The sequence below is a fragment of the Salvelinus sp. IW2-2015 genome, linkage group LG26 (genome assembly GCF_002910315.2).
Source record: "Salvelinus sp. IW2-2015 linkage group LG26, ASM291031v2, whole genome shotgun sequence".
In the NCBI taxonomy this organism is placed as follows: Eukaryota; Metazoa; Chordata; class Actinopteri; order Salmoniformes; family Salmonidae; genus Salvelinus; species Salvelinus sp. IW2-2015.
In genome coordinates this window covers 21,188,623-21,210,119 of record NC_036866.1, presented here as the reverse complement: position 1 = coordinate 21,210,119, position 21,497 = coordinate 21,188,623, and the positions used below count along the sequence as shown (strand labels likewise).

At 42.5% G+C, this 21,497-nt stretch overlaps 1 protein-coding gene across 3 annotated transcripts in view; it reads left to right on the top strand.

Moving 5' to 3' along the window:
• Positions 1-21,497, top strand: part of ripor1 (RHO family interacting cell polarization regulator 1) — a 73,023-nt gene that overhangs the window by 15,084 nt on the left and 36,442 nt on the right. Inside the window, exon 1 of one of the 3 annotated variants that reach the window (XM_023971119.2) lies at positions 18,520-18,697. The exons of 1 other annotated variant lie outside the window; for it this stretch is intronic. In XM_023971119.2, the coding sequence (XP_023826887.1) occupies positions 18,583-18,697 (115 nt within the window). In that variant the 5' untranslated portion in view covers positions 18,520-18,582. Of the gene's footprint in view, positions 1-18,519; positions 18,698-21,497 lie in introns of those variants that run through there. One more of the 3 variants, XM_023971122.2, reaches the window with a different exon arrangement.

Sequence of the window (21,497 nt, the reverse complement as noted above, 5' to 3'; positions counted from 1 at the left end):
TTGGTCTGCGCCAGATTTTATTTTGCTAAAGTAACTAACAGTACCTGGAGTTGAGTGAGCTAATACGAATAAGACACTGTTATGTCATTGGATTTGAGTGGATTTTGTTGTCAACTATGAAATGCTTTTGAAGTAGTTGATCCCAACTTAGCTCAGCAGTAACAAGGGGGAAAAGACCTTAGAACATGAAATTAATACAATTACGAAGCACGGTAAGCTTTTGCCACTCAACATATTTTTAAAGGGTCAGTAAATTAGAGCAGTATTCCTGCTCCCTCTCACCCTTATCAGTCTGGGAGCAGGCTTGGGGAAAAGTATGTTCTGTTGGCAGATCGTTTATTCAGGGACTTTAATGGCCTCGTTAAGAGGGATCAGTCGAATGGCTGGATCCTACATTTCAAAGTGAGAGACCATATTGTATCTTCAACGTAATATTAAATATATTTGTATTTAGATCCATACCATAAATGCATTGGATGATACTTTTCAAGCCAAGGTTGGAGAAATGGAATTTACAACTCTTCAGCTAGCAGCCCTACCAACCTGCATCCTGCTAGTTTATTGCTGAAGATAAGCTGGGTTGGGCTTGGTCAGGGTGCCAGACCTTGGATGACCAAGGTCCTAACTCTGTAGCCATTGCACTTTTTGTCAGAAGTTGACCTCAGTGTCCTGACTAAATTCTAATCTTGGCCCTTCACAATATAATGGCTAGTGAATCATCCCCAAGGTAAATTTAGCCCAGTCACTCCCAACCTCTCCACAGTGATAGCTGTGTGACGAGTTCTCAGGGCCAAAATGGCTGCTATTCCTCAATGCCGGCTACACACATTTCTGCTGGATAGGGAGAGTAACATATACTATATTAATTATGCATTGTCCATTCACATCATATCAGCATAATGTCTGGGCAAAACAAATGAACTGAAACAGCGTTCTCTAGCCTCGTTCACCAGACAATTCCTGCCGAAATAGCCTGGAGACAAGGTTAGCCACACTCTCTAGGTGTGTGTGTGTGTTCAGGTCTACTACACATGAAGTGTTACGGCCCAGCTACACCACCCACGTGAAATCCATGTCCGTGAGACTTGCTGAAATGGAGTTGATAGAGTCCTACTGTAGGAAATGTTACCTGCTACATGGGCGCGTGTGTAAAGCGTAGATGTTGCGCGGCTGCTGTAGCAGTAACGTAAAACTAGGTTTGGAGTCTATTTTTCTCAGATCCACTCATTCATTCAAAATGCCTGAAATAATTGGTATAAATCCTTTTTTGACACTTAATCAATAAAATAGCAGTAGGCCTACCTGTATGAAACAAATATATAAAAGGAACTGTAGTCTTCCTGGTTCATAATTCAAMGTAGGTTATTATATCTATAGTATCAATGCTTGTTAAACTTTTAGCTGATGAAAGGACAGGCAGTTGCAGATGATAGTTTAGCTTGTATTAAAGTTTTTGAGGATTCTAGAGAGTAAAACCCTCCCCCTACCCTCCTTGGAAGATATTCAGATTTGACAGGACAAAGTTGGCAAAATGGATGACAACCGTTTGATCTTTGAACTAAAAAGCTCACTATGCTGTATGACCCTAGCAACCTCCAATACAAGTACGGTTTGACCAAAGAAAAAGCATGGAATGCTGTATCATCCGTCCTCAGAGACGGCTCTGTGAATGGCACCGGAGGAGATGGCTGCCGTTTTACAGGCTCCTAACCAATTGTGCTGTTGTGTGGGTTTTTTCCYCGTTGTTTGTAACTTTTTTGTAAATAATGTTTCTGCCACGGGCACAACTTTGGTTTTAGAAGTGGGGGGGTTACTTATATATATGTTCCTTTATTTTCCCCCTAACCCTACCATCCCTCCTCTAATTGGAGTAAACTAATGGACAACAACACTTGGCTTTTACTTCCACATACTATATACATTTTACGGACACAGTATATTTGCCATATATTTTTCAACTCTTCTGAGAGGTTTCAGAAAAATTCCGAACCTTTCTATTTTCATAGATTCTACATATTATAAATAATAAATGTTGCTAAGAGTATTATTATAATATTGATCCATTGTCTGTGACTTTTTTAAATCACCCAGCAGTGCTATTTGTAGAGGGGGATAGAACTTGGCAGGGGGTCTGGGGGTTCTCCCATTTTTGGGGGCATCTAAAGCACATTTCCTGCATTTGTATACAATCTAATATGACCCATGGCCCTTCTACCCGTCTCTATTTAGAACAACAAAAAGTAAGCAAAATACCTACAGTCATCAAGCTAGGTAAGAGAGTATTGCATTTGTTTAAGTGATTTCTAAGACTGAACTAGATCCATGATAATGTAATAATCAATATTGTGTTGCACCTTTAACCAATAGCCTAACAAATGAACAGCTCTTAGAGAAAAAGTACAACGACTTAACCTTTGTCTTTAAGACATTCTCTATATCAAATTTCAGCCAGACCACCCAGCTAACCCGAGCCACCTACACGCCCGACCTCGTCCAGTCTAGTCAATAACTTAACTATCTCACCATCACAACTTCCTTCCCATCTTTTTTTTGTTATGCCTCAAAGGAAAGGTTTGGAACACAAGTTGAATGTACACCCTCCATATAATTCATATCATAGGCCTAATAGTACTGTATAGCTCTTTTTACTTGCACACATGGCCGTGCCACTAGGGGTCCACGGCTCTGTGGCGCCCCAACCCAACACACCCCACTCAGATTTAGGATCTTAGTGAAACATTCATTATTGGTTTCAGGCGTGTTAGGCCAAGGCCAGAGTGACAACAGTACGGCAGACCCCCAGAGCCAGGACTGAGCTGTCCAGCAGCTAGGAATAGCCTAAATAGGTATCTCCCCTGACGTGGGCATGTTTTCAATACAGACTCCTTTTGTCATGCATTATTCCATATAAGGCATCCAGACCTTATGAAGTTGCACTGTATACCCCTAATCTTAAAACAAATCTAGTGATACTGAACATAACTTGACATTTCTTCCATACATTGTTGGAGGATAATCATCCTTCCAATTAATGACAATGCATTTATTAGCCACTATAAATGTCAGGTTACACAGTTTCTTCTGATAAGTCTCCAGTATCAACATTTCCAAGCAAACTAAAACAGGGAGAAGGGAGAACCTTTAGACATGCTGAGATAAAATAACATACTCTTTGCCAGAATTCAGCCAGCCTTCACAAGACCACAACATATGCAAATATGTCCCCTTCTGTGTTTTACACCTGCAGCAGAGGAATTACATTTCTGAGTGCATGATATTCAGTTTCACTGGCATATAGTACATTCTATGGATGGTCTTAAACTGCAGTAATTTATGTCTGAGATTATATGAACATGACTGGGCATTCTAACATATATTTATCCATTCATTATCAATAGCATCTCGCAGGACTTCCTCATGTTTGTTATACATGTTTCTGGAAAAGCCTCTATCAACCCTTGATACAGTTTGGAAWTCAACTTTGGAGGTTTATCAGACTGCCTTAAAATAGCATCTGGCTTATCCAGTGTTTGCTGGACAGAGAGAATAAAATGTATCTGAAAAGATTCCCCTCATCTCTGTCAGACTGGTTTTCCCTGGCCTGCCGGACCCTGCTGAGACCCTTGTCACCATCTGATCCTCCTAAAATGAGGCATGACAAAGAATTACTTTGGTGAATATTTATACATTTTATTACCAAACAAGACTGGTCTGTAGCAGTATAGCAGCAGTATACAAGGGGTACCGGTACAGAGTCAATGTGCGGGGGTAACGGTTAGTCGAGGAATTTAAGGTAGTATGTACATGTAGGTAGAGTTAAGGTGACTATACATAGATAATAACAGAGAGTAGAAGTGGTGTAAAAGAGGGGGGCGGGGCAATGCAAATAGTCTAGGTCGCCATTTGATTAGATGTTCAGGAGTCTTATGGCTTGGGGGTAGAAGCTGTTTTAGAAGCCTCTTGGTACCGTTTGTCGTGCGGTAGCAGAGAGACCAGTCTATGACTAGGGTGGCTGGAGTCTTTGACAATTTTTAGGGCCTTCCTCTGACATGCCCTGGTATAGAGGTCCTGGATGGCAGGAAGCTTGGCCCCAGTGATGTACTGGGCCGTACGCACTACCCTCTGTAGTGCTTTGCGGTCGGAAGCTGAGCAGTTGCCATACCAGGCAGTGATGCAACCAGTCAGGATGTTCTTGATGGTGCAGCTGAACCTTTTGAGGATCTGAGGACCCGTGCCAAATCTTTTCAGTCTCCTGAAAAGATTTGTTTTGTTGTGCCCTCTTCACGACTGTCTTTGTGTGTTTGGACCATGATAGTTTGTTGGTGATGTGGACACCAAGGAACTTGACGCTCTCAACCTGCTCCACTACAACCCTGTCAATGAGAATGGGGGTGTGCTCAGTACTCCTTTTCCTGTAGTCCACAATCATCTCCTTTGTCTTGATCACGTTGAGGGAGAGGTTGTTGTACTGGCACCACATGGCCAGGTCTCTGATCTCCTCCCTATAGGCTGTCCCGTTGTTGTTGGTGATCAGACCTACAACTGTTGTCATCGGCAAACTTAATGATGGTGTTGGAGTCGTTACTGGCCGTGCAGTCATGAGTGAACAGGGAGTACAGGAGGGGACTGAGCACGCACGCCAGCCCTCCAAGATCCCCACCACAGTCCCCCCCCCCTCAGAATTTGTTTTAAAATAATAATAATAATAATAATAATCCATTCCCTACCACCAATACCCCCCCCCCATGCACCAACAACCGACAAAAGAAAAAGACAAACAATACAACAATGCAAAAAAAAAAGACATCAAGGACAACAAAAATCATAACAGCAAGGCCAACTGGATATGTTTGAGTGCATGTATGGCACTATTTACCTATGTGTGCACGTGTGCATTTGGATGTGAGTGTGTGTGTATATGCATGTGTACAAACACCTGCACGGCATCTGCTGTAAAAACACTGCCCCTCAGTGTCATTCAAACTTACTTTTTGTTTTGTTTTGAATTACATTCATATCTATACTTTTATCTTTGACAGTTATTCTATCTGTCGCCCAGCCACTCCACTCCCACTTGTCTCCAATTCCGCTTCCCTCAGCCCCTCCCACCTATCTCTGCTGGCCACCCTCTTCGGATTTCTACGCACCATATATCTTTCAACTATGCTGTGATGTTTAATATAGATTGACATTGTATCTAATAGAATCCACAGATTGCGAGTTGAAGATATACTAATACTCTTTAGTAAAAATGTTTATTATTTGACTGACCTGGTCTCTCCAGATCTCCCAACAGTACTATTTCTAGGGTCAATTTTAGATCAATGTTCTGCATTTTCAGCCATTCCTGAATCTGAGACCAGAAACAAGCTACCTGAGGGCAATACCAAAATAAATGGTCTATTCATTCTGTATCCTCACAACAAAATCTGCAGAGCTTCAATGGTTGAATGCCCCAAATCTTCAACATTTTGTTGGTGGCAAGAATTCTATATAATAATTTTAGCTGTAAAGCACGAAGTGTTGAATCTTGTCGTTTTATATATCAACTCATACACCCTGTACCATGGAATCGGTACATCAAAAATCTCTTCAACTATTTTGCAATCTGTATGGCTCAGCTGTCAACATCCTGGTCCTCAAATTAAACTGGTATATTTTCCTATTTATGCTATTTTTATTCCTTTGCCAGGTTCGATCCTTTATATTCGTCAGACAGACCAGTTCCCTACCTTCTCCTGCTGCCACCTGCCGTCTCCATTTTTGGGGTAATGCTGTAATCAATTGGTTGTACTCTTGGATTGAGCAGACCTTCCCATACAATTCTGATAACTCCATGAAAGACAACTCTACCATTCCGATTTACAATTTCACTTAAAAACTAAATAAATACAGGTAATTTATCAACCAGCACATTTGAGTTCAGCCATAATATTTTTTGTAATATTTGTTTTCTTTTCAGGGGGATGAAATTGAAATTGTAGCCAGCTCTGCAATGCTTGTTTGAAAAAGAGACTTTGAAAAACGTATAATTTTCCAATTAATCGAAAAGGAGACATAGCAATCTGCACAATGGCAAAAAGGCAATTTTTAAACAATGGATGAGCTTTTCTTAGTAATCTACTTGAGAATCATTTAGCGTTCTAGTTTAACTTTTGAATAAGTGAAGCTTTTCGGGAGAGGTTTAGTGCTTTTATATTTAATAAGCTCAACCCACCCAATTTATTCATTATATAGATAGGCACGCTTTTATTTTGTCTGTTTTAGTGTCCCATGAACAAGGTTAATTAATTGACTGCAGATGGTTGTAGAATTGTATTTTTGATGTAATGAGAAATATGGTTGTCATAGGCTATCCATATTGGACCCAAACTCAATAGATTCCTTGCAGAAGAGACCGAGGGCTAATTCTTCTTCCACGCGTGTATCTGTTTACGTCTCTGGGGTAGCAGGTAATACTGCGCTGACATCCTGGTCACGGTTTGCGCACACGTAATCCCAGTATAGCTCCTCTGTTATACCTGTAGGTTTCTCTGTGAATATGAAATTCCCTGGCACCTGCTCAAACAGCAGATTAAATAAGTAAAGCTCATTTTGATTTAAGAATCAGGGGAGGGGGTGTGGAAAACAAGCATGCCTGCTGTGTTTGAGACAAATAGAAGCCTAGTGGCATGTTAAGAATGGAAAGAACGTGTCCTCTGCATCGTGGGGTGGTTTTGGGGAGTAAAGTGATTGGTGTTGAGTGAAGCTATGGAGGGGTGGGGGTCTCCACCTTAGATTGAGCTGCGCTAAGGTGGTCATTTGAATTTAAAAGGACCCATGAGCACCAATGTGAAGTTGTATGGTTTGTTAAACTTTGAAAATAATGTTTTTGTTTGGCATACATTTTAAGAGAAATAAAGTTTCAGCGCAATTCCAGAATTTCCCAGGTGGAAATGCAAGGAAGTACTGATATATTTTGTTTTTCTCACCCCCTACTCTTTGAACTGTGTATGTGAGTTTGGTGTAATGATTAATGGTAGACTAAACAAATACAGCTAGTTGGGTAAATCCCCTGGGACATGCACCGATATCCAGGATCCAGTTGTCAGGCCTGTGTGCGTCTGATAACCCTGTGTCAGTGTGTTGCCAGGCATCTTATCTCTGTATGACCCAGATGACTTACATTGTCCTGGGATAGTTATAGTACCTTCGGAAAGTATTCAGACCCCTTGACTTTTTCCACATTACGAATTCAACCACCCCCTGGGACATTAAAACGCTGGCGGATTTCCTGGAAACTGAGGAGTACATTCACATTGAAGATGTCTTTCAAAGTATAAATACCCTTCTTAGACCAAGGATCTGATATAAATGTTTTTTTACCCACTAAGAATCATTTATTACGCCATATTGGAGAGTATGAATGCTATTTAAGATTAGCTCTCATGCCTTTCTGCATCTTTCCACACATTTACTGAGTATGCTATAATGCAGGTTTGGGTATGCGACCCGCGACCTGATTTCAATGCCACGCGGCGGAATCATGCTCAGATCACAAAGAATTTGCGATAGTAAAGTTTTGAAAAACGTATTTTATTATTCAAATTAAAAGCCCAATGAATACTCGCCTTTGTGTAATYATTTAACTCCCACCGCTTGTGGGACATTTATTTTGAAGGCACGTATAAATAACAACATGTACGAGGACAGACAGTGACTGACAGGCTGAAACACACGTCAGTTAGAAATAGTAGCTAGCTAGAAATTGTGCAAAGATTTGTTTTTCAAAGAAAAGGAAAGTAGACAAMGAATATAGGGTGTTCCAGTAAGAGTGGACATCAAAATATTTCTTTATTCAGGTATCAGGGAAAACTGTGTGCGAAGAGCGCATCGCTGTCTTGAAAGACTACAACTTGTCCCGACACTTCCAGACGAAGCATGCAGAGAACTATAGGAATATGTCTTCTGAGCAGAGGGCAAGTGCATCGAAAMAGTTGCTTTCTCAGTTGAAAAAAGCAGCAAGGACTTCTCACAAAACTACAATCAGCAAATGACGGAATTGCGAGAGCTAGCTGCGTACTGTCCCACAAAATTGCTAAACATAGCAAGCCATTTGCTGAGGGCGAATTCATTAACTTCTTATGGCTGCAATCCCGTTACCGGGATGATATGACAACAGCCAGTGAAAGTGCAGGGCGCCAAATTAAAATAATTAAAATTCCTCAGACATACATGTGTCTTATATCATTTTAAAGGTAATCTTGTTGTTAATCCCACCAAAGTCTCCGATTTCAAATATGCTTTTCAGCGAAAGCACTACAAACGATTATGTTAGGTCACCACCAAACCACAATATGCACAGCCATTTTTCCAGCGAAATATAGCAGTCACATAAGCAGAAATAGAGATAAAATTAATCACTAACCTTTGATCTTCATCAGATGACACTCATAGGACTTCATGTTACACAATACATGCATATTTTGTTTGATAAAGTTCATATTTATAACAAAAAATCGGAGTTTACATTGGCGCGTTACATTCACTAGTTCCAAAAACATCAAGTGATTTTGCATAGCCACATCGTTTCAACAGAAATACTCATCATAAATGAAGATGATAATACAAGTTATACACATGGAATTATAGATATACCTCTCCTTAATGCAACCGCTGTGTCAGATTTCAAAAAAAGTCGTTCATCCTTGGGAGTAATTTCCAAATGCCTGAAGGTACCACGTTCATCTGTACCAATAATAGTACGCTAGTATAAACACCATGGGACCACGCAGCCGTCATACCACTCAGGAAGGAGACGTGTTCTGTCTCCTAGAGATGAACGTACTTTGGTGCGAAAAGTGCAAATCAATCCCAGAACAACAGCAAAGGACCTTGTGAAGATGCTGGAGGAAATGGGTACAAAAGTATCTATATCCACAGTAAACGAGTCCTATATTGACAACCTGAAAGGCCGCTCAGCAAGGAAGAAGCCACTGCTCCAAAACCGCCATAAAAAAGCCAGACTACCTTTTGGAGAAATGTACTCTGGTCTGATGAAACAAAAATAGAACTGTTTGGCCATAATGACCATCATTATGTTTGGATGAAAAAGGGAGAGGCTTGCAAGCCGAAGAACACCATCCCAACCGTGATGCACGGGGGTGGCAGCGTCATGTTGTGGGGGTGCTTTGCTTAAGGAGGGACTGGTGCACTTCACAAAATAGATGCCATTATGAGGCAGGAAAATTATGTGGATATATTGAAGCAACATCTCAAGACATCAGTCAGGAAGTTAAAGCTTGGTCACACATGGGTCTTCTAAATGGACAATGACCCCAAGCATACTTCCAAAGTTGTGCCAAAATGGTTTAAGAACAACAAAGTCAAGGTATTGGAGTGGCCATCACAAAGCCCTGACCTCAATCCTATAGAAAATGTGTGGGCAGAACTGAAAAAGCGTGTGTGAGCAAGGAGGCATAAAGAACCTGACTCAGTTACACCAGCTCTGTCAGGAGGAATGGGCCAAAATTCATCCAACTTATTGTGGGAAGCTTGTGGAAGGCTACCTGAAACGTTTGACCCAAGTTAAACAATTTAAAGGCAATGCTACCAAATAATGATTGAGTGTATGTAAACTTCTGACCCACTGGGAATGTGATGAAAGAAATTAAAGTTGAAATAAATTATCCTCTCTATTGTTATTCGGACGTTTCACATTCTTAAAATAAAGTGGTGATCCTAACTGTCCTAAAACAGGACATTTTTACTAGGATTAAATGTCAGGAATTGTGAAAAACTGAGTTCAAATGTATTTGGCTAAGGTGTATGTAAACTTCCGACTTCAACTGTACATAGGTTGACCCAGACATTGTCAGTGATGAAATATAACAAGTCAAGGCACAAATCATCTCTTACTGACTCTCACCTCTCAGCAATCCTACGCATAGCGACACCAGAAACTATACGTGACTTCACTGCTCTAGGCAATGCCCATCAGAGACTTCACTACTCACGCTGATTGAGTCATTTAAATGTAATGTTGAGCTCTCTATTTCTTGTGTTTTTGTGCATACCCACTAACAAGAGTTCTGTCCGTGGTGCTGAATGCACAGTGTACTTTTCCCTCTGTGTAGTTTGTTGCATTTTTAATAATGAAAATACCTACCAAAAGGAGAACATGGATATGGTTTATTTCTGTGCATGTTAAAATAGTAAAATATGTAGCATATCTGGATGTGATTTACAGTATATATATCTGTCAGCACAGTCATACACATGATGTATAACCCCTTTCTACTTCCGGCGCCGACAGAGATGGCCGCCTCGCTTCGCGTTCCTAGGAAACTATGCAGTATTTTATTTTTTTATGTGTTATTTCTTACATTTGGTCCCCTGGTAATCTTAGGTTTCATACATACAGTCGGAGGAACTACTGAATATAAGAGCAACGTCAACTCACCATCGTTACAACCAGGAATATGACTCTCCCGAAGCGGATCCTGTGTTTTGCCTTCCACCCAGTACAATGGATATGATCCCAGCGGCGACCCTAAACAACGACGCCGTAAAAGGGGCAAACGAAGCGGTCTTCTTCAGGCTTCGGAGACGGGCACATCGCGCTCCACTCCCTAGCATACTACTCACCAATGTTCCAGTCTCTTGACAACAAGGTTGATGAAATCCGAGCAAGGGTAATATTCAGAGAGACATCAGACTGTAACGTTCTTTGCTTCACGGAAACATGGCTCACTCGAGAGACGCTAACGGAGTCGGTGCAGCCAGTGGTTTCTTTCACGCATCGCGCCGACAGAAACAAAATCTTTCTGGTAAAGAGAGGGCGGGGGTGTATCCTTATGATTAACGAGACGTGGTGTGATCATAACAACATACAGGAACTCAAGTCATTCTGTTCACCTGATTTAGAATTCCTCACAATCAAATGTCGACCGCATTATCTACCAAGGGAATTCTCTTCGATTATAATCACAGCCGTATATATTCCCCCCAAGCAGACACATTGATGGCCCTGAACGAACTTTATCTGACTCTTTGTAAACTGGAAACCACACACCCTGAAGCTGCATTCATCGTAGCTGGGGATTTTAACAAGGCTAATCTGAAAAACAAAACTCCCTAAATTCTATCAGATATCGATTGTGCTACCAGGGCTGGTAAAACTTTGGATCATTGTATTACTAACTTCCGCAACGCATATAAGGCCCTCCCCGCCCTCCTTTTGGAAAACCTGACCACGACTCCATTTGTTGCTTCCAGCCTACAAACAGAAACTAAAACAGCAAGCTCCCTTGCTCAGGTCTGTTCAACGCTGGTCCGACCAATCTGATTCCACGCTTCAAGACTGCTTCGATCACGTGGATTGGGATATTTCCGCATTGCGTCCAACACACAACATTGATGAATACGCTGATTCGGTGAGCGAGTTCATTAGAAAGTGCATTGACGATGTCGTACCACAAGCAACGATTAAAACATTCCCAACAGAAACCGTGGATTGATGGCAGCATTCGCGTGAAACTGAAAGCGCGACCCACTGCTTTTAACCAGGCAAGGTGACCGGAAACATGACGAATACAAACAGTGTAGCTATTCCCCTCCGCAAGGCAATCAAACAAGCTAGTGCCAGTATAGAGACAAAGTATGAGCAGTCGCAATTCAACAGCTCAGACACAAGAGTATGTGGCAGGGTCTACAGTCAATCACGGATTACAACAAAGAAAACCGCCCCGTTGCGGACCAGGATGTCTTGCTCCCAGACAACCTAACAACTTATTTGCTCGCTTTGAGGACAAAACAGTGCCACTGACACGGCCCGCTACCAAAACCTGCGGCTCTCCTTCACTGCGCCGAGGTGAGTAAAACATTTAAACGTGTTAACCCTCGCAAGGCTGAGGCCCAGACGGCATTCCAGCCGCGTCCTCAGAGCATGCGTAGACCAGCTGGCTGGTGTGTTTAAGGACTAATTCAATCAATCCTTATCCCAGTCTGCTGTTCCCACATGCTTCAAGAGGGCCACCATTGTTCCTGTTCCCAAGAAAGCTAAGGTAACTGAGCTAAACGACTACCGCCCCGTAGCACTCACTTCGTCATCATGAAGTGCTTTGAGAGGACTAGTCAAGGACCATATCACCTCACCCTACTGACCCCTAGACCCACTCCAATTTGCTTACCGACCCAATAGGTCCACAGAACGACGCAATCGCAACCAACATGCACACTGCCCTAACCCTCTGGACAAGAGGAATTACCTATGTGAGAATGCGTGTCATCGGACTGCAGCTCAGCATTTAACACCATAGTACCCTCCAAAATCGTCATCAAGCTCGGACCCTGGGTCTCGACCCCGCCTGTGCAACTGGGTCCTGGACTTCCTGACGGCCTCCCCAGGTGGTGAGGCGTAGGTAACCAATCTCCACCCCGCTGATCCTCAACACTGGGGCCCCACAAGGGTGTGTTCTGAGCCCTCCTGTACTCCCTGTTCACCCACGACTGCGTGGCCATGCACGCCTCCAACTCAATCATCAAGTTTTGCGGACGACACTACAGTGGTAGGCTTGATTACCAACAACGACGAGACGGCTACAGGGAGGAGGTGAGGGCCCTCGGAGTGTGTGTCAGGAAAATAACCTCACACTCAACGTCAACAAAACAAAGGAGATGATTGTGGACTTCAGGAAACAGCAGAGGGAGACACCCCCCTATCCACATCGACGGGACAGTAGTGGAGAAGGTGGAAAGTTTTAAGTCCTCGGTGTACACATCACGGACAAACTGAATTGGTCCACCCACACAGACAGCGTTGTGAAGAAGCGCAGCAGCGCCTCTTCAAACTCTAGGAGGCTGAAGAAATTCGGCTTGTCACTAAAAGCACTCACAAACTTCTACAGATGCACAATCGAGAGCATCCTGTCGGGTATCACCGCCTGGTACGGCAACTGCTCCGCCCACAACCGTAAGGCTCTCCAGAGGGTAGTGAGGTCTGCACAACGCATCACCGGGGGCAAACTACCTGCCCTCCAGGACACCTACACCACCCGATGTCACAGGAAGGCCAAAAAGATCATCAAGGACAACAACCACCGAGCCACTGCCTGTTCACCCGCTATATCCAGAGCGAGGTCAGTACAGGTGCATCAAAGCAGGGACCGAGGGACTGAAAAACAGTTCTATCTCAAGGCCATCAGACGTTAAACAGCCACCACTAACATTTAGTGGCCGCTGCCCACATACTGACTCAACTCCAGCCACTTTAATAATGGGAATTGATGGAAATTATGTAAAAATGTATCACTAGCCACTATTAAACAATGCCAACTTTAATATAATGCTTTACATACCCTACATTACTCATCTCATATGTATATACTGTACTCTATACCATCTACTGCATCTTGCCTATGCCGTTCACTCATTCATATGTCTTTATGTACATATTCTTTCCCTTTACACTTGTGTGTATAAGGTAGTAGTTGTGGAATTGTTAGATTACTTGTTGTTTATTACTGCATTGTCGGAACTAGAAGCACAAGCATTTCGCTACACTCGCATTAATATCTGCTAACCATGTGTATGTGACAAATAAAATTTGATTTGATAAAATTTGATTTGTAATATGATTCTGGCCCACGATGGCAAATATATTTTATAGTGTTGCCCTCCATGGAAAATATTTTCCCAGGCCTGCTATAGTTTGTCCAAACACCAATGCAATTTTTTTAGTAGTCATTCCAGTAAATAATTAATATTGTAATCTATTTGGTGACACCTTTGACTTTTCTATAACACGCCAAGTAACAGAAGCCTCTGGGCAGTGGTGTAATGTACTTAAGTAAAAATACTTTCGTTTTTTTGGAGTATCTGTACTTTACTATTTATATTTTTGACTACTTTTACTTCACTACATTCCTAAAGAATATATTCTACTTTTTATTCCGTACATTTCCCTTGACAGCCAAAAGTACTCMTTACATTTTGAATGCTTAGCAGGACAGGAAAATGGTCAAATTCATGCACTTATCAAGAGAACAAGTGGTCATCCCTACTGCCTCTGGCTGACTCAGTAAACAAATGCATCTTTTGTAAATAATGTCTAAGTGTTTGAGTGTGCCCCTGGCCATCCATACATTTTAAAAACAAGAAAATGGTGCAGTCTACTTTGCCCCTTTACCCCTATCTACATGTACAGTACCAGTCAAAAGTTTGGACACACCTACTCATTCAAGGGTTTTTCTTTCTTTTTACTATTTTCTATATTGTAGAATAATAGTGAAGACATCAAAAACTATGAAAGAACACATATGGAATCATGTAGTAACCAAAACAGTGTAAAACAAATCTTAACGCTACAGCATACAATAACATTCCAGAAGATTCTGTGCATCCAACTTTGTGGCAACAGTTTGGGGAAGGCCCTTTCCTGTTTCAGCATGACAATGCCCCCGTGCACAAAGCGAGGTCCATACAGAAGTGGTTTGTCGAGATCGATGTGGAAGAACTTGACTGGCCTGCACAGAGCCCTGACCTTAACGCCATTGAACACCTTTGGGATAAATTGGAACGCCGACTGCGAGCCAGGCCTAATCTCCCAACATCAGTGCCCAACCTCACTAATACTRTTGTGGCTGAATGGCAGCAAGTCCCCGTAGCAATGTTCCAACATCTAGTGGAAAGCCTGCCCAGAAGAGTGGAGGCTGTTAAATAAAATTGTATTTGTCACATACACGTGTTTAGCAGATGTTATTGCAGGTATAGCAAAATGCTTGTTTCTAGCTTCAACAGTGCAGTAATATCTAACAATACACACAATCTAAAGGAATGGAATTAAGAATATATAAATATTTGGATGAGCAATGTAAGAGCGGCTGTTATAGCAGCAAAAGGTGGACCAACTTCATATCAATGCCCATGATTTTGGAATGAGATGTTTGACGAGCAGGTGTCCACATACTTTTGATCATGTAGTGTATGTCCTGGTGTATGTGTTTCTGTGCACTGAATAGAAGTGCTCTAAAGGAGATGTAGAATTATGTGTCTTTCGTACGTTGGATGCTGATCCCCTGATCTCTTGTTACACTCTGTTTCATTGTGTAGACCGATGTTTATTTGGTGTATGTTGATTCCTGGTCAGCCAGGCTGAGACTCGGTGTGGGGTTTCCCCTTGATGCTAATGAGCTGATCTGATGTGGTTAACAGACCTTGATTTGATTCACCTCGACTGCCTCGCTTACTCCATTTACTGGATCTGACCAACTACTAATCGCCAACGAAGCTACTCAGCCAATCACTGTCATCAAGTATCAATGTTAGCTAGTTCTCCTGCACATTCTAGCGTGCAGAATGGGATTCTGCTGAGGTTGATCCTGTCAGGACCTGTTAGAAACCCTTGGTGACAGTCATGGTTGTGACATGGGAGGTGAACATGTTTATTGACAGTGTCTTTGTTTGTTTACTTCATTCTTTGTGGTGTGTTATATGAAAACTAGCTTTGTGTGCATATTTGTGCACATATTTTTCTATTCTGAACTAAACAAGTCTCCCCGTGTGTGTAATGAAGTGGTACATTTGGATCTAAGTGGAACACATGAAAGTCATTCGAGTTTAATCTCAGTGAAATCTGAATGCGCAGCGAGAGAAGCTTGGGCTGAAAATAATAGCTGGATTAACATGTCGATTTAAGGCTTTCCTCTCCCTGTAAATGTGCAGCGCATACGGAAGGAGGTGTGTGTGTGTGTGTGTGTGTGTGTGTGTGTGTGTGTGTGTGTGTGTGTGTGTGTGTGTGTGTTGCAACTGTTTGACTAATATCCTGCGTGCGCGTGATGTTGAAGACATTAAAAACAAGTCTGCCTCCAGGAGAAAGGCAGTGGCCTGGGTTATGGGGGAAAGCCCAATGAGAAACAGTGTTGCGTAAACCAGTTTTACAAGCTATTTGCATATACCCATCTATTCTCACTCCACTTCATCAGACTCTGTGCTCTACTGATTTATTAGTCACTAGTTTTCAGCATGTTGTTGCAACTGTTTGACTAATATCCTACTGTTTTTCTGATGGCATACTGCTGACAGTGATGGCTGTCCCTTTAGGTTATTATTGACATAACTTTCATTCCTCAGCGTAAAGTGCAGCCGTATACCTAATCAGGTTAAGTACTTGAACTAGAGCAGTGTCACCTTGAGCGTGATCATAAGCTTGCAGCTAGGTTCTCAAGTCCCTTTTACCAGTCCTGTCCTCTGTTAAACATTTTCAAGGTGCACTGTTAAGAATGAGACGTGGGGTCATCACACAAGTTTGACCTGATCACAAGGTTCACGGAGTCACTCATCTCTGTAATTTTAGAGGCTTGAGCTGACAAAAAGCAACAAAAAAAAAGATGTTTTTGTCTTGCGGAGTGAGACTATGCAGACAAGAGCCTCAGAATCTATGATGACGATATAGAGTAAGAACAGTGTTTCTGAGGGGGTTGTGAGCGTTCATTTCCCGTTTGGTGCATCATGCTCTGGGGTGTCTGGGTATTTATTGTAAACTGTTTACAACATTGATAGACAGTCTGGCACGCTAAGACGGATAGGGATTTGTCATAGATGAATAACTCAAGGCTGATAAGGATCATCTCTCATTGTGTTGTGTTATTTCAGACTTCAGTTGTGATTATGAGGGGAAAAAATTAAGGGCAGAGTTGAGACGTTAACATTTTCTTTTCTTAGGGTCTCTTGAGTTTCCACAGTTTATTACTCAAAGCTATTTTGGGGTCCTATTCATGATATGTAATGGCAGTAGTAGGGAACACAAATGTTATAATTACATACAGTACCAGCCAAACGTTTGGARACACCGACTCATTCAAGGGATTTTATTTATTTTAACTATTTTCTACATTGTAGAATAATAGTGAAGACAAACTATGAAATAACAAATATGGAGTCATGTAGTAACCAAACAAGTGTTAAACAAATCAAAATATATTTTATATTTGAGATTCTTCAAAGATGCCACCCTTTGCCTTGATGAGAGCTTTGCATACTCTTGGCATTCTATCAACCAGCTTCATGAGGAATGCTTTTCCAGCAGTCTTGAAGGAGTTCCCACATATGCTGATCACTTGTTGGCTGCTTTTCTTTCACTCTGCGGTCCAACTCATCCCAAACCATCTCAATTGGGTTGAGGTTGGGGGATTGTGGAGACCAGGTCATCTGATGCAGCAACCCATCTCTCTCCTTCTTGGTTAAATAGCTGGAGTCTGGAGGTGTGTTTGGGGTCATTGTCCTGTTGAGAAAGAAATGATAGTCCCCTTAAGTGCAAATAAGATGGGATGGCGTATCACTGCAGAATGCTGTAGTAGCCATGCTGGTTAAGTGTGCCTTGAATTCTAAATAAATCAGACAGTGTCACCAGCAAAGCACCATCACACGTCCCCCCCTCCATGCTTCACGGTGTGAACCACACATGCAGAGATCATTCTTTMACCTACTCTACGTCTCATAAAGACACAGCGGTTGGAACCAAAAATCTCACATTTGGACTCATCAGACCAAAGGACAGATTTCCACCGGTCTAAAGTCCAATACTCATGTTTCTTGGCCCAATCAAGTCTCTTCTTATTATTCTTATTGTCCTTTAGTAGTGGTTTCTTTGCAGCAATTTGACCATGAAGGCCTGATTCATGCAGTCTCCTCTGAACAGTTGATGTTGGGATGTGTCTGTTACTTGAAGTCTGAAGCATATATTTGGGCTGCAATTTCTGAGGCTGGTAACTGTGATGAACTTATCCACTGGAGCAGAGGTAACTCTGGGTCTTCCTTTCCTGTGGCGATCCTCATGAGTGCCAGTTTCATCATAGTGCTTGATGGTTTTTGCGACTGCACTTGAAGACACTTTCAGTTCTTGAAATTTTCCATATTGACTGACCTTCATGTCTTAAAGTAATGATGGACATAATATGGACTTGGTCTTTTACCAAATAAGGCTATTTTCTGTATACCACCCCTACCTCGTCACAATGAAACTGATTGGCTCAAACGCATTAAGAAGGATAGAAATTCCACAAATTAACTTTTAACAATGCAAACCTGTGAATTGAAATGCATTCCAGGTGACTACCTCATGAAGCTGGTTGAGAGAATGCCAAGAGTGTGCAAAGCTGTCAAGGCAAAGCGTTGCTACTTTGAAGAATCTCAAATATAAAATATATTTTGATTTGTTACTACATGATTCCACATGTGCTATTTGATAGTTTAGATGTATTCACTATTATTCTACAATGTATAAATTAAGAAAATCCTTTGAATGAGTAGGTGTGTCAAATTTTGACTGGTACTGTACATGCAATTTATGAGTTGGAAACAATGTGCTGGTTTTGCTGGAAGAGGGAGAGGCAGGAAGAGTGTGATGTCAGTCAGGGAAGAGTAGAGGAAGCCAGAGAAGTAGGAGGAGAGGGCTGCTGGCAGGGAGGTTGACCGCCTTCCCATTTCCTGGCGGCGCCTCTGCTCTGCACTCTCTCTCTCTCTCTCCTCTGAGTTTGAGAGAGGGGCCAGAGATTAAACTTCAGACGAGTAGACACTGCTGGATCTCCGTCCGTGGATCTATCTATGTCTATCTCTTTAAGGTGGTTCTCATTAAACCCAAGGAACCTTCTCCTGGTCTGGGTGGTCAACACTGAGAGGAAGCCACATATCGATAAAAAGATGTACAGTGGATTTGGAGGTACCTTTTCCCCTTTAATCTGATTTAAAGTGGGGCTTGTGGACTTGACGATTTATACAAATATTATAGTTTTATTTTGTTCTCGGCTACGATGGAATTTTYAAGTACAGGATGTTAGTTTTGTCTATGGTGTTGTTACTCTTGTTTTGGAATTGTGGTGAGTCAAACGTCAGTCACTCGCTGCTTGTATTGGGATTTGTAGTATTTCACACCGTGTGAAGCATCTTGTAATATGTTACTTATCATTGAACCTCCACCAGTGTGTGTTCCCATTGATTGTGAATGTTTAGTTTTCATTTTGTGGGTGTGTTTTATCAGCCTATGTGATTTCTTACACCCTCAATATATGTTCCCTCACTATCTCTCTCTGTTTGAGGCTAAATTCCTTTGCTTTGGCTTCACATTGTCCAGTTTGTCAGGGCTGAAGTTGGATCTGCCGTACACTGCCCTGAAAACAGGGGGTAGAAAACCTTCCTCCATTTCCTTCTCGTGGAGTCCATTATGAAACTGAAAGCCCTGGAGTTGGAGAATGATAATGTTCCTCCTCCTCATAGCTCTGGCCACATTGTCTCAGTCTAAGTCCCTGGTGTTGGTCTTAATAGGCCTATGGTTTGTGGATGATGGGGATGACTGCAGTTTGTGTTAACATCCAGGTGGTCTCCCACTACATGTCCAAATGAATGTGGTTTAATTCGGTCTGTGGGGAGGGAAAAAAATGCCGGCCCCACAGATCCATTTTTGGTGGTGTTGAGGTAGACCAGCTGTTCCCAGGGGTGGGGTGTGGACACGGACACCTTAGTGTTCAGTGCTGTGGCTGTCAGTGACATAGTAATAATCCCTAGGGGACATCCATAAGTGTGTGTTGCGTGGTTTCCCCTCACTTTAGGTGTGGTCACACTCTAGTCAGGGCCTGTTGCTGTGGAGATTTGAAGAACATTATTTCACAGTTTTTCAAACCAGTCCCTCATGGCCAGTGTTGTAAACATACCCATGGACTTTGAGACAATGAATAGTGACTAGGGGGCTTGACTGAGTCAGTACTGAGATGAGTCGTAAACAGTTGGGTTTTAATTACAAATCTCTTAATTTAGTGGAAGTGTTAGACAAGAGTCAAGCAGACGTGGAGGGATGGAGAAGGGAGTGGCGGGAAGGGATGTAGTGGGTCTTTGTTTAGGCGCTGGCAGAGAGAATGGAAGGGAAGGAAGGGGACACGTGTGCACAGTTGAAGTTGGATGTTTACATACACTTAGGTTGGAGTCAATAAAACTCGTTTTTCATCCACTCCACAAATGTCTTGTTAACAAACTATAGTTTTGGCAAGTCGGTTAGGACATCTACTTTGTGCAACTCTTAAAGGAGTTCCCACATATGCTGAGCACTTGTTGGCTGCTTTTCCTTCACTCTGCGGGCTAGCTCATCCCAAACGATCTCAATTGGGTTGAGGTCTGGGGATTGTGGAGGCCAGGTCATCTGATGCAGCACTCCATCACTCTCCTTATTGGTCAAATAGCCCTTACACAGCCTTGAGGTGTGTTTTGGGTCATTGTTCTTTTGAAAAGCAAATGATAGTCCCACTAAGCGCAAATTACATTTTATTGGTCACATACACATGTTTAGCAGATGTTAATGTGAGTGTAGCGAAATGCTTGTACTTCTAGTTCTGACAGTGCAGTAATATCCAACTAGTAATCTAACAATTCCAAAACAACTCCCTAATACACACAAATCTAAAGGGATGGAATAAGAATATGTACATATAAATAGTGGATGAGCGATGACCGAGCGGCATAGGCAAGATGCAATAGATGGTATAAAATACAGTATATCCATATGAGATAAGTAATGTAAGATATGTGAACATGATTAAAGTGGCATTATTTAAAGTGACTAGTGATCCATTTATTAAGATGGCCAATGATTTGAATCTGTATGTAGGCAGTAGCTACTCTGTGTTAGTGATGGCTTTTTAACAGTCTTATGTCCTTGAGATGGAAGCTGTTTTTCAGTCTCTCGTTCTCAGCTTGATGCACCTGTACTGACCTCGCCTTCTGGATGGTTGTGGGGTGTACAGGCAGTGGCTTGGGTAGTTGTTGTCCTTGATGATCTTTTTGGCCTTCTTTTGACATCGGGTGGTGTAGGTGTCCTGGAGTGCAGGTAGTTTGCCCCCGGTGATACGTTGGGCAGAACGCACCACCCTCTGGAGAGCCTTGCGTTTAAGGGCGGTGCAGTTGCTGTACCAGGCTGTGATACAGCCCGACAGGATGCTCTCAATTGTGCTTCTGTAAAAGTTTGAGGGTTTTAGGTGACAAGCCACATTTTGTCAGCCTCCTGAGGTTGAAGAGGCGCTGTTGCAAGGAACTTAAAACTTTCCAACTTCTCCACTGCTGTCCCGTTGATGTGTATAGGGGGGTGCTCCCTCTGCTGTTTCCTGAAGTCCACGATCATCTCCTTTTGTTTTGTTGACGTTGAGTGGTTGTTTTCCTGACCCCACACTCCGAGTGCCCTCACCTCGTCCCTGTAGCCTGTCTCGTCGTTGTTGGTAATCAAGCCCACTACTGTTGTGTCCTCTGCAAACTTGATGATTGAGTTTGAGGCGTGCATGGCCACGCAGTCATGGGTGAACACGGAGTACAGGAAGGGGCTGAGCATGCACCCTTGTGGGGCCCCAGTGTTGAGGATCAGTGAAGTGGAGATGTTGTTTCCTACCCTCACCACCTGGGGGCGGCCCGTCAAAGTCCAGGACCCAGTTGCACAGGGCGGGGTTGAGACCCAGGGCCTTAAGCTTAATGATGAATTTGGA